This window comes from Protopterus annectens, chromosome 9.part0, assembly GCF_019279795.1.
Source record: "Protopterus annectens isolate FY-2018-M chromosome 9.part0, PAN1.0, whole genome shotgun sequence".
Taxonomy (NCBI): domain Eukaryota; kingdom Metazoa; phylum Chordata; order Ceratodontiformes; family Protopteridae; genus Protopterus; species Protopterus annectens.
The window spans coordinates 1,308,020,743-1,308,035,194 of record NC_056743.1 but is presented as its reverse complement, the minus strand read 5'-3'; the positions used below and the strand labels follow the sequence as shown (position 1 = coordinate 1,308,035,194).

At 36.9% G+C, this 14,452-nt stretch overlaps 1 protein-coding gene across 3 annotated transcripts in view; it reads right to left on the bottom strand.

Moving 5' to 3' along the window:
- The window catches only part of LOC122812030, a 639,997-nt gene that overhangs the window by 221,551 nt on the left and 403,994 nt on the right, over window positions 1–14,452 (bottom strand). For all 3 annotated transcript variants that reach the window (XM_044084271.1, XM_044084270.1, XM_044084272.1), the window contains one exon: window positions 5,605–5,793. In XM_044084271.1, the coding sequence (XP_043940206.1) occupies window positions 5,605–5,793 (189 nt within the window). The remainder of the gene's footprint in view (window positions 1–5,604; window positions 5,794–14,452) is intronic.

Here is a 14,452-nt window from a genome sequence, read left to right as displayed (position 1 = left end):
AAAAGGCAATTTGGGCCAAAAGTATTCAACTTCACAGTTGTAAGTATGAACCTACAATTAGTCTGACATATCCAGTCTCAGAATTCCAGCAGTTTTCAGTATTTTAACCCCTCAGCCCCAAAAACACATGAGAAAACTGACAACTACCATTTTTTGCAGATGTTTGCTGAAATTTTTTTAGGTCAAAAAGAGGTTTGCATTTGCTGCACAAATGTTCTGAACTAGAAATTAACTATGGAAGCAGTTTTTGTCATTTTATCCCATTGGATCAAAACTTTTATAATACAGAAAAAAAATTAAGACTCAGAATTTTGAACATTTTTCAAAATATTCATCTGAGACTTGCTACTTAGCTACTTTCAGTCAATATCTTAAATATGAGAATTGTGTTTCTTTCAGATCCATTCCAAGATAATTACTTTACAACATCAGAAGCAATGTCTACTCTTACTGAAATAAAAACACATTTAGGTCAATAAGAAACTTAACTACCATTGTTCACAAAGTAATATCATAAACATAATATTTTGAAAATAGGAGCACAGGGCCATGCATTTAATCGTAAGAAATACAAGCTGGTAAATTAGGCAAGTTTCGGTATTTTAATGCCATACTCAGAATGTAAACATTAATTCAGCTCTTCTCAGGAAAGAAATAGCCATCATTTGTCAGCCCAAAACTAAGCTTTATCTTTTAATCTATTTGTCCGTGCGCTGTACTAGAAGGCATTTCATAACAACAGTGTTGTACTGTTACATTCAGTATTGCAGATACAAAGAATTCTGCGTCAGTAAACTAGCATTTCTTGTAATATTTCCTTTCTCAAGTTTAAAAAGATTTTCTGTATAGCACAGTATTAGTTTTTCTTATACGTTTCCATTCTTTTCAGTGGTTAACATATTCTAAAACCATTTCCATTATCGTCTTAGTCTAGTAAGGATCACATGCCATTTAACACCAAAGTTAATTAGAGGAAATAATGGTATGAAAATTCAGCCCAATTCCAGCCAAAAGAAATGGTCCACAATTTTGACTGACACCTCATATAGCTCAAGCTCATTAAGGTAAGCTGCCAAGAACACCAGATTGTCAACAAGCCATCAACTTGGCACACTGCATCTTGATAGAGACAACATAATCTCTCTTTCTGTGTGAATATATATATATATATATATATATATATATATATATATATATATATATATATGGATCTAGGACTATTGAACGAAAGATCAATAGTCCGAATCCACAATCACCGAACACACTTTAACGAAAGCGCTTTCACCAAAAAAGCACTTTCGTTAAAGTGTATTTAAAAACAAAACAATAAAACATTACTTTTATGTTTTTGCAGGCGGGCAAGCCTCCCTGCACCCCACCCCCCTACTTAAATATTCTCACTCCGAGGTTGCACTACAGTGGGGAAAAGGGAATTTTCCCTTATCCCCATTGTAGTGCATTCTCCGCAACAGGCATACTTACGCAAAAGTGCCCTTCGGTGAAAAGCACTTTCGCACAAGTATGCCTGGCCGAATCTGTTTCAGTTATGCTGCTGTTCGGTGATCCGTACAGATCCCATGTCTATATATATATATATATATATATATATATATATATATATATATATATATATACACACACACACATACACACACACACACACCCACACACACACACACACACACACACATATACACTCATGTTTTACATGCATATATGTGTAATATATAAATTTTACATCCATTTTATTTACATTTATAAATATATGTGTGTGTGTGTGTGCATGTATATCTCTCTCTCTCTCTCTATATATATATATATATATATATATATATATATATATATATATCTATAGCGGTGTAGTGATGCAGTGGCTAGCATTGTCACCTCACATTCCAAAGACATGCATCTGCAGCATTTTTCCCCAGGCCTCAGCTGAAAATGGGTTCTGTCTCAGTTGGACTTTCCTGGTAAACAAATGTTCAGTAAATAAATAAAATAAAATAAATGTATATAATATGTCCAAAATAACTTCTGTTTTGATGCAGGATTGTTTGCATAGACTTAGTTGAGAAAGTGTAAGTGATTTGAACAACTAAAGAAAAACAAGATATAACACATCGATATAGGAAAGGGTTAAAATAAAAATAATAATCAGTAGGTTTTAAAAAATAGCTATACGATATTCATTTACTGTTCAAAGGGGTACCGAGTGCAAATATGATGAACACATCTATTATATGTGCAGAAGGAAACTACAAAAGTGTACTAATAATTTTCAGAGTGGGGCCTACTACAAATACTCGCATGCCATTTGCTAACAACACTCTTCCTCACTACCACTCACTCTTTTTGGCAAGTGTACTAACTTCCATTAACTCAATCTCCCTTAACTGTCTAGCCCTAGCAAAACCCTGATCCTAACCCTAAAAATTGCCACCCAGACTCCAACCCTTAAGTCTCAGATTAATCCATAAACCGAAAATCCCCTTCTCCTCCCTAAACCTAAAGTGTTGATTGCTCCCTTAAACCTACAGTCCCCTCCCCCTCCCTAAACTTAAAGTGACAATCACTTTTTAAGCCTAAAATCCTCTTTCTCTCTTTAATGTCCTGATCACTCCCTAAATCTAAAATCCCTTTCTCAAACCCTAAACTGCTGATCACTCTCTAAACCTAAAATCTCCTTCTCCTTCCTAACCTTAAAGTCCCAATCACTACTCTCTAAACCTAAGTCCCCTTCCTGACATACCTATCCCATGAGCACTTTCTTCTCTAAGCGGTTGTATGAGGCAGCTGTTTGGCTGAACTTATATTCAAGTTTGAGCTTGAGCAGCTGTTCACGTAGGCTACAAGACCCGCAAGTCCCTGGTGTGGGGGAACTAGTCTTCAAGCTTAGAAAATATAAACAAGACTGATTCAAATAGTAAATGAGCTTCAGATGTGTAACAAATCACTTAATACACAAGGATTACAAATTAAATTAACAACACTAATACAGTACAGTGAAGGAAAGAGTCAGAATACCTGAACAAACTGGGTATAACTGAATCAGAAGTCTTTGAAAAATCACACAAAATCTAGTAACCACGAGTCCAAGAAACATCTAAAACACACAATAGTGATAATATGGTACACTGCACTTTGGAATACAATGCACTTTGGAATACAAGCAGACTATCAACATCTAGCCCTATTGCAAAAGCAGTAAGCCACTCTGTCTTAAAACCTACAACTAATAAAGTGTTTTCTGTCTGGGATTTGGCCTCCTACCTTATATATACCTTCTATGAGGTCACACTAGCACCTCAGAAAGGAATGCCACTGTAAAATGCAAATTGTTGACTTTACTTGGGAATCAGCCACTTATGTCAAATACAGCCATGTTTGGGCAAACACAGTTAGCTATCCGTGTTCCAGCCAAACATGGTTCAAGGAAATGCCATGTTCTTTTGCAGGTAAACTAAAAGTGGTACACAGTCAGATGTGTGGAGTACAGTTTTCTGATGATAATCTGCAAAGTCATACCATTTGTACCTGGACATATTTTAAAATATTCTTAAAGACCTTCTTTTCAGTGATATATCTTAATGTATAAAAGGGGAGGCCACGGTGGTGCAGCGATTAGCGTTGCCGCCTCACAGCAAGAGGTTCTCTGGTTCGATTCTCGGCTGGGGTGCCTTCTGTGCGGAGTCTGCATGTCCTCCCTATGGTTGCGTGGGTTTCCTCCGGGTGCTCTGGTTTCCTCCCACATCCAAAAAGACATGCTGTAGGTGGACTGGACACTCTAAATTGGCCCTAGGTGTGAGTGTGTGCGTGCGTGTGCCTTCTGTGGAAGGTTGGGCGCCAGGCTGGCTACTCGACACTGTAAAACTCCACTGCCAATCATGAGCGGACAGATGATCAACTGTGGCGACCCCTAACCAGAAAAAGCCGAAAGAAGAATTAGACGAAGAAGATCTTAATGTATAAAAGCTTATTCCAAAGTTTGTCAATAAATGCTGGAGAACATGCATCTCCATACATATTCTTTGATTTTGTAATGTGAGCTAACAATCTAGCAGATGCACTAAATACTCTTTCTTTTTTTTTTTTTTTTTTATTGTGCCAAACTAGAATATTAGCCAAGGCAGGGCACCTGGGAACAGACGAGAGTTTATGAGCAAATATCTGCTGTATTAGATACAGTTATTAGGAAATTCTAGCTGGTTGAAACTACAGAAGGCCATGCTGTGATGTATTCTAGAGTGATAACCTGCAGCAGATTTAGCTAATTTACGGTAAACCCGCTCAAGAGTATGGAATGGAAATTTTAGGTTGGTTAGAACATGAACAGACTTAAAACTGACAAGATTAAGCACATATTAATTAGCAGCAGATACTTCAGCACCATGTGGGATAAAAGATTAGGCTCAGAAGACACTACTCCACTTTTGATTTGTTTGGGGTGTACCATAATGCATATGGTTGTTGAATCTTTATTGACTGTTATTGACAACACTAAGCAGTTTTTGTTGTGTGATTATTTCCTCTATCGGTTGTCTTGTCAAAATGAAGACATTCTTTTAATGAGATGGGGGCAAACGAATTGTCTTCTAGTTGGACTGAGATGTTATAGTGGCAAGGATTTTAGCACCTGCTTATATTTGGTCTTATGAGCATTAAAGGTGATGTCTTCTAGTTTTAAGTCACAGCTGCAGTATATTGAAGCGAAATTACACATTGGCACTAACTAGAAAAATTGTGTTATGTATCTGTAGGACTGCTGAAAAGTCTCTAGTTATATTTAAACTGCGCATCTGTAGCTGTCTATCGATGTACTATCTATCTAGATAAATCAAAGCACATATTTAGTACAAACAAAAGCAAACAAACCAAGCTGGATCTGTTCCTTCATTGAACAATGAGAAAAATGGCAGAATAAACATTTTTCACAACTGTAAGACACACAACATCAGGTCTCATACTTGTAATAGGCAGCCTGCTTATGTACATATGTATGTATAGATGGGGTCACCATTTTAAATATATGGCTGTGGCATCAAGGTAGAAGGAGGTACTACCCAGTTCTTGTTTAGCTTCTTGTTTAGTTTCCACACCAAGTCATTTTGTTTCGTCATATTGTCTGCCATATTATCAGTCCCTTTCTCCCAAAGCAATTTTCACATCACCTTAGAGCATAGATGTATAACTGTTGCCAGTGTTCCCTTTCTAATGTCTCCTCTTCATATCAATTGCTTTCCCTTAATTTTAAGGATCTTTCTTTTCTAATTGCTGCTGTATTTTTCTATATCCATTTTCTTATAGTGGTCTTCCTACGTGGACTAAATCACTAAACCTGCCATCAGCTATTACAGTTTGCAGTACGGTGCTACTCTGTATACATGCTTTAAATTATTACAAGAGTTACACTTTTAATAAACAAGAAAAGAAAATTGAAGCAGTTTTGAACAGACAATGGTATACAATTATTGGCTGACAATTTTCAGCTAAATTCAATGCTTCGCTTGAAAAGTGGTGATCTCAATACAGATCTTGATGAGGTAATTGCTGCAATCAGATCATGTGGAAAGATATTGTATATTAGGAAAATATTCTGAAACGTACTTCTTTTGGAGATATGGGGCAACATTTGACTTTTTAAAGCCGATAAGGTGAACGAGTCGATAAGCCAGTTCTTTTGCCTTTTCCCGGTCTGCTTCTCCATCACCAAGAATAGATGGGCTTGGACTGGTGATATCATCATCAGAGCTGTCTGTATCTATTTTGATTTCACGTGGCCTTAAACAAATAGTTCTGAAATATAGAATCATATAAATCACATATTAACACAAGCAGTAACTAGCTGCGACTTTATACACATATACCCAACACACAAGCATACACATATACACACACATATTGCTAATAATTAATTCTGAAATTGCACACAAATTTAAATTTTGGATTCTTGACCAATATACACATATATTAACACCTGGCTGGGGGTCTTATCTGGAGACTCAAATACTACCACAGCCAACTATGCCCAATCTACCTGTTTAGACATTCCAAGTGGCAGATGATTGATCCTGTACAGATGCATTCTTGAAACAGAGATCCTACTTTACCTGGAAAGGTGAACTGGCACAACTCCCAATGAAATATAAAAATATAGGGAGCTGCTAGCAATATCTAAGCATTTAAATGGAATGTCTGTAAAGTGCATGTGACTGGTAGGACACAACCTACAAAAGAGCATGTAAGGCATTTTAAACTGCACTTGCTTTGTTAATGTCCTCTTGCAGATGAAACATGGAGTGATGGCAGTACAGGATAACTGTGTCCATAGCAGGTTACTAGGTAGGGCCCTTAGATGCCTAGCCAGATGAAGACCATCTCTGGCAAAGCATCGAGATCTGTTGACCTCATCATCCCAGGCTGACAGGTACTGGATTCCCTTACAATGACACCAGAAACCTAGCCAATTGTTGAAGTCAATCATTTTATGTTTGTATTTTGGTATCATCCTTGGCAAAGGTAAAATGACGCTCAAGGCTAGGGACATACCTGCCTGAGACACATAATCAGAGAGCTCAGTCACATCTTCATATAGTCCAGTGATGTATGTCTTGAGTTGTTCACATCAACATGGACTATGATGGAGTCATAACAGTACCTGTTGTTAAGAGACTTGAGTGCATGTGTGATGTAGTGAATCCTGGAACCTGGCAGACAGCTGACAAGTGACCTTTTCCTTATCCAACCTGATAGGAGGGACATGTGTCTGTCTCACAATGGAGTCACCTATGACTAAGGTGTTTGGTTTTGTGTTATGCCTTAGGGGCTTGTCTGATGAGACACAGATGTTATGTGTACTATGTTCTGCAGTGGATGCATTATGTGAAGCTTGCTTGTGTTTAGGAGGTCTCTAGTGTTTAGGTAAGCTTCTGGTAAGGACTTCCGCATATGCAGGTTTATCTGCTGTTGGTTTAGTTGGTGCAAGAGGTGAGGCATGCATGCTGACAGCCTGCTAAGTGTTAGATGTACTGACTGGTGAGTGAGAGAGCCTGGATTCTAGGTTCTTAATATAGATGCATCTCTCACATACTGAATTTGCGTGAAGTAGAAGGAGTGAGTTGTCAGTATACATGAGGCAATTGCTACATTGCCTCAGGATGCCCATGTCAACCAGGTTGACTGGAGAAACTGTGGGAAATTGTCCATCCATAATGATAGGTAAGTTAATATGGTCAGAAACAGGGGAGAGGACAGGAAGGACCAGGTAAAGTAGAGGACAGGAAAAGTGGTCAAAAAATACGAAGACGTAGTGGGTAAGATCTGTGTTAGCACCTCAGGAGCTTCTCTAAATGTAACACCTGTCAATGAGGCACAATCATGAGAACTCACCAATGGAGCACCAGCAGAGTACTAAGGGAAAATTTGCAGGCAAAAATGTTTGCTTCTATAACTGCCAACGGTATCGCTCGCTGCGCAGTGTGGGATGTGCAAACAAGCGCAAGCCCATGCAAATTAAACTGATTTAAACAAATTACCCAATAAAAAGCTCACAGTTGAACCCTGTTCCAGCAGCCTTCAATCAGATGAGTTCTAGCTGCACACTCCTGCTACAAGGGTGCAAGGGACACCTCTCCAACAACAGATAGCCTGGTTTAGTGCTCAAGTTATCCAAATGGGACTAGATTCAGCAGGTCTGAATCTTGCCTATGCTACAGCAAAGTGCAACAATTCAGTAAAAACAGCTCAAATAAGCAGTGATATAGTCAAAATGCAGTTCAAAAGTGCACAATATAGTGAAAAATTCTACTTAAGTTTTGCAGAAATCAGCAGATGCCTTAGACTGTTCAGATAAATACAGCAGAGCTGTAGCTGGTCACCAAACTATGTGGAGCTTTGTTAATGCAACCACAGACCCGTGCAAAAGCAGCGTTTAAGTAGCAAATGTGAGTAAATGGATTTAAACAAATTATCCAGTAAAAAGCTTAAAGCTGAGCCCTGTGTTTATATAAATACACTGAAACAAAGCATTAGTACCCATTCCATGATTACAAAATACTGAACCAAAGCTAGAATTACTAATTCTTGGCTTAGCAAAGAATCTGAATCAGTGTGAACTGTTTCCAGTGTAGGTTAGTTGTTTCTGCCTGTTTGCCTGAAAAATAAAACTTTTCTGATATCCTGCTTCTAGACTTTGGTGGAAGAAAGTGGAAAAGTAGCACTGTTTGTAAGAAGGCATGACTGGATTGCTAAAAGAAGGAGTAAGAAGTGAGTGATAAACCAGCAAGGTGAGGGCTAGTAGCTAGAAGCAAGGAGGCAATGGATACTGGGAAGATGGAAATCTGAGTAACAAAATGACTGTGGAGATACATAAACATGGAGAAGAGGAAGACAGTGAGACACAAAGGAGGTGCATCAGCCATGTTGATAATAAAGTTGATGGGGTGATAGGGAATGTAGCATGGAGAGGTCTACATACCATGAAGGATCAAATCAGAAATGTGTGAGAGATGATGGCGTTAAACTATGGAAAAGAAAGAAATTATGCAACTATTTTTGATCTTATTATTATTTACTTTTTAAAATAAAATAAATGAAATGCATGTTTTTTAAACCCTACTTATTGCAAGATGCCTCATGAAGGCAGCAATAAATGCCTGTAATTGGACATTGAATGTTACTATGTTTAATAAAGTAGTCTGACCAGGATTCATTGTATGGTTCCATATATCTGTTAATTATTAGCTTACACAGGAGGGTGCATATTCAGATATGCACACTAGCACTACATGTGCTACACATCTCTAAAATAAGTAATCGGTGTAGTGTGGGACAGCCATTTTGTTATGATGGCAGCTTATTCACAATAAGCTCAGACTGATTCTAGTCTTTATGTCCATATTATGCTAGTATTCATATGATAACTAAATAGCTTCTTTAACTGTAAATTATTTTAATAACATCATCCACGAACTGTAACTGGGCCTACTTTAGTAACCTGAACACCAATTGCTCAAGTTCTAATAACTTGCTACTGATTACTCACAGCATATATTTGCAAACGACAGCAACCCAGAAAGTGGGGTTTCTGGGGAGGTCAAACTTCCTTGTATCCCCCTCCAAAGTAGGGATTCCCTCACCACAGTCTCTAAATGTCCAGCCTCTGAGGTTGTGTCATTTCTGAAAGAAGTATATTTTAGAGATTAGACTCTCTTGTACTCATGTAAACAGATGAGCATTCAGCTGCAGTCAACTACTGTGCAGGCAAATATAATGTAACCAATCAGAAACAACCACAGTAACTTGTATGAATATTAATTTCCAAGTGAAGAGTATGGTAGTTCTTAACATGGCTATATGGCATTATCGTGGTAAAAACTACATTTCTAGGTGAATTATCTGTTAATACATAACATGTCTATTGCACATGTAAAATATTATTTGTAAAATACTACAAATTGTCATATGACTACATTATTTGTGATTGTCTTGGGTCACAATTAACTCCAAATGACACATCCTATGCTCATAGAACACAGAGATGCAATCTGCACTGGTGTATTGCTTTACAGATGGCCAGGCATCCTATTGCAGAATGACTCACCAGAACCTACAGAAAGATAATTCTGCCACTAAGTTTGTCTTGGCTGAAAGTATTTGGTACAGGCTGCTAATATGTTAGTTGGAAAGTCTAGGAAGTAGACTTATCAAGAAGTATAAATTAATATGTATAACCATTATTAAAATGTTAAGAATCACTGATGGCTGTTTTGTTCTATGTTCTGCCACAGAATCTGCAGTTGAAAAGAACAGTTCTGTATTTTTTGCCAGTTTGACCTTTTCTGCATAGCCAATCATTATGTCATATAGCTTTTTTTAATAATGTTTCATCATTTCTTTAGGGCAGCCATAACTCCAGCAGACTTATTTATTTTCACAAAAAGCCAGCCTTGTCTGTGTGGAGTCTACATACACTGTGCAGTTACTGATCCCGGCTCTTCTCATGCCAATGTGGAGTTTTAATATTTTTGTGATTCCACATACAAGAAAGTATCTGTTTCAAGCATGATTTTAATACTTCTTCAGTCTCTTCCTCTCTTTACAGGCTTAGCTTTTAAGGCAATCTCTTCAAATGCTTGGATAGTATCTCTGAGACAACACCGAGCTTGTGTCAGGGACTTGAAATGGTTCAAGAGGTGAATCCACCCTTACAGTAGAGTTCTACTACTGGACAACTCAGTCTTTGTACCTTGAGTACTGGTCAGTAATGCATACTGTCGTTTACAATGCAATAATCATTCTTATGGGGGCTATGGATCTGTCATCCTGCTAGGCAAATGGTTGTAGTCATCAGTCCTTTAAGGAGTGGGTTCTCCTTTTCCATATGTCTTTGGGAATGGCTATAGTTATCCTTCCATCTTTACATGTAACGCCTGTCATCCATCACTTTTGCCATAGGTTAGAATTATATGGCTCACCACCACCATTCAGACAATTTATACTGGATGTTACAGCTCTTAGCTGGTTGACACCTTGGATCTGGTCTGCATGCAGTTTCTATTAGCTGATATTCCGGTTTTCACTTTTTGTTTCTGTAATCACATGTAGGTACATACTTCTACGTAAGAAAAACATCCTAATTTCAAGTTCCTGTTCCTTAAAACCACTTAGCACCAATGCTAGCAATGAATAAGTGGTTGGTGTGCAGCATTTCTACAAATAAGTAGAAAATCGTCACTCTAAATCTGCAGGAGTTTAGGTTTCAGGTTTATAGCTCTGGCTGTGTACATAAATGTCAGAATAAACCTTTCTGCTAATTCATTTGTAGGAGAATGATGCAGGAGCAAATCATAAATGCTTTACGGCTTATAAAAGTTTTTAAATTATCTAAAGAAAGTACCTTTATTTTTCGTGCTGGATTCTAAAGATTATACATAAGACCAAATTTGAATAAATAAAATACAGGTATAATAATGATAATAATAATAATATTAATACTACAACTACTAATAATAATACAGACCAAATTTGTTATTCCCAATAGCGTAAGAGTGACAAATATTGTTTTTGTAAGTTTGCTTTTCCTTATGAGGGAACAGAATCCCTACTGCTGCTCTTACAGTTTATCACCTTTGAAGTCACTGTAGGTCAGGGAGGTGGCAAATAATAGGACTACAAATATTGATGAAACATATCAAAATAGTTTTGACTCTTCTCCAACAGACTATAGTTAGCAGATTCAAGTAAACTCATTTAAAGACTTGGGCATCTTGGCTGATGATAACTTGGTTTCAATTATCAAATCAACAATATTCTGAAGGACTGTAATAAGATGATTGATTGTATAAATAAATAAATAAAACCAAATAAGGCAGATGACATTAAAATGTCCAAATCACCTTAATATGACCAGAATTGGAGTACAGGAATAAATTAATAATTATATTAATATAATTATTATAATATATATTAATATTAATAATAAATTAATATTGGAAAGTATATAAAACAAATTTACTAAGGCAATATGTGGAATGGAGAAATTAGCTCATGAGGAGATTCCTTATAAACCAGGAGTGTTTTCAGTGAATTAAAAACAGCTCTGTGGATACGTCAGTGTTAGCTTTCAAAGCTATACACTTTCATATGGGAATGTTTAGCACTAAAAGGAGAGAAAGCATTCAGTGAGTGAGATTACAAAGAATATTTAGGAAAAATGAAAGGAACCTAAACTGACTATATGAAAGATCATTTAAAAACAAAACAAACAAAAAAAAAAAAAACAAAATAGATGATTTCTGTGGGTCAGGAAATTATAAGGGTTAGACAGGCTGAAATGGCACAGAACCCTTGTCTGAAGACCATAGTATGTTCTGTTGTACTGTACAATATCAGGAGCTCAGACATTCAGCTGCAATCAAGTGAGAATCATAGAAATTTTTATGAAACCACAAATTATACTGCCTCTAAAGATAAATAATGCAATAAAATATCACATCAAATGTTTAAAAACTGCCTGCATGTGTCCACTTTCCAACAAGTGAAACAGAAATTCCACAAAACAGGGGCATGACAAAGAGAGGATTACCTTCCCACGTTGTCCAGTCACATCCTGGGAATTACTATCAGTCTGCTCCATGTGTGAGCAAAGCAGAAGGGTGAGATAATAAAGTATGAAAGACTTTGAACCCACACAGGTCCCATATTGAGTAGGGCTTGGAATATTAAAACTAATACTATGAAGGCAGTCCTTCACTGTCACCAACAACCAGTGCATCACCACCAGCAGTAAAAGGATGCACTTTCCCTGAGAAGCACATGTCAACAATACAGCCAAAGGATTCTGGATACACTAGAAATATTTGAGCTTACTGCCAAAGGAAAAGAAAATAAAAGACACTGCATTTGGCCAGCTGAGAAGACAGAAGTACATAAATGACTGGCCCCATCATTTCTTGCAGTTATTTTTTAATATATGTTTAACTTTCTCTTGTCCCACATGTTTTATTGTTTGTTATACAATGCATACATTTCATTCGTTCACTCATTTTCAGATTACCTGTTTGATCCAAGTTAGTTTCATAGAGAAGATGGAGCCTATCCAGACACTAGTTGTGGACATACACAGACACACACACATACACCCCATTCTCTTCTGAGGCAATTCAGTTCTGGGTAGTTATGTACGTACGTCCCTTTTATGCCCTATGTTCTGTGCAGGGAGCATAAATGTGACATACGGCGCATACAAGATCATTAGGCTTTTCTATACTGGCCAAACGTCAAGCTGCCCTAGGTGGAAAATACCTTCTGTTTAGGATACAACAACAGTGAAGAGAAGGACCTCTACTGCTATGGTAAGATTTTAATAAGTGCACTTTTTCTCTCAAATGTACTGAATCTGTATAAAGGTTACTCTTAGTAAGGGAAGGTGTGAATAATGGTCTGTAATTATGTCATGTCATGTCATATCTCCACAAAGGAGTATCAGACTTGTCTAATTTATTCCTCATATTTCTGCACTTGATATAGTCTCCTGACATAACTGGATTTTTCTATACATCTTAGATATCTAATTAAAGGTTCAAACATACACTAAAAGTATTACATTATCTACTTTTAACTGGATAGCTAGTAATATAGCAAGCATGCATCACATTGGACACATTTATGTTCTTTTATTCTTTGCTGGATCAACTGTACCCTTTAGCATACTTTATAACTAAGATATTTGGGGACACATATGGTTCTTCAGCTGTTGACTGTAGCTATTATAAATGTAAAGCAGTAAGCTACAACACTTTGCAACTGCGGAAGTATTTCTGTGTATATTGACTGAACTCATCACTAATCATAGTTTTTTTTTTTTTTTTTTTATTAAACATCAATATAAACCATTTTCTGTTATTCTATTTCTTATTCTAGAGGCTACACCCACAACAGCTGTCAAAACAGTTATTAAAAGAATGTTAAAATGTGGCTATTCTTATATCTTTGGTCGTTGACCTCTGACTGTGTTTGATGCTGGGAAGTCTACCCTTTTTTCTGGGTAAAATGTTGCTATCTTAGAAGCTAATTTTGCAAGACATTGCTTACATAGTGCATCCTTCTTCACATCTGCGTTTCATGCCAAGAGTCACTGGACTGCATGAGAGTTGTACATTTCTTTGTATGAAATGCTTAGAACTGTTGTCCAAGTTACCTTGGTATGTTGTTGGTACAGCAACGGCAATGAAGATTGTAAGTGATGTTTTACTTTCAAAGTTTTTAAAAGAACACCTGGAAAGTGAATTCAATCTGTCTTTTAAACAGTTCAAAGCATGGAAGCAACACTCCTTTTCCTGAAATATTTCCTTCTATCAATTTCTTTGGACCAGAGGAAAGATTATCATCTAAAACAGAACTCCATCAACCTTAAGTACTGTGTGAGACTGTAGACTACTGAGTCTTGGAAATGGATGCAGAGAAACATAACTAATTCGGTTAGGTTTTCCTGTATCTCTCAAATGATGCTGCATTTGACTTACTTCCTAATACACATTTTATATGTTTAAGCCACTTAGCAATGATATAGCTTGTTTTGTTATATAAACATTCTTTACTCATATGTTTCAAACTAAGAGTATTATTTTATAGATGCTACATAGGAAAAATAAGCCAGTATAAATACTTATTTAATAATGCATTGACAGCATTGAAAATTGATTCATCCCTTGCTTCTTGTGGTGACTGGAAATGAGACAGTCACCTTGGAGACAATGCAGTTAAACACCTTAACCATAGTCAACACTGGGAATTGCTTGGCTCATCACAAGTTTATATATCATCAAGACACATACCTCTTCAAGACTGAACCCCGTTCCTGTTTGTAAGTAAGATCTCAGTGACCATTACAATAAGTAAGATGGATGTTGGGCAAAGTAGCCCACACTGTGGGGTTAGGAAGATGTAGCCCCTT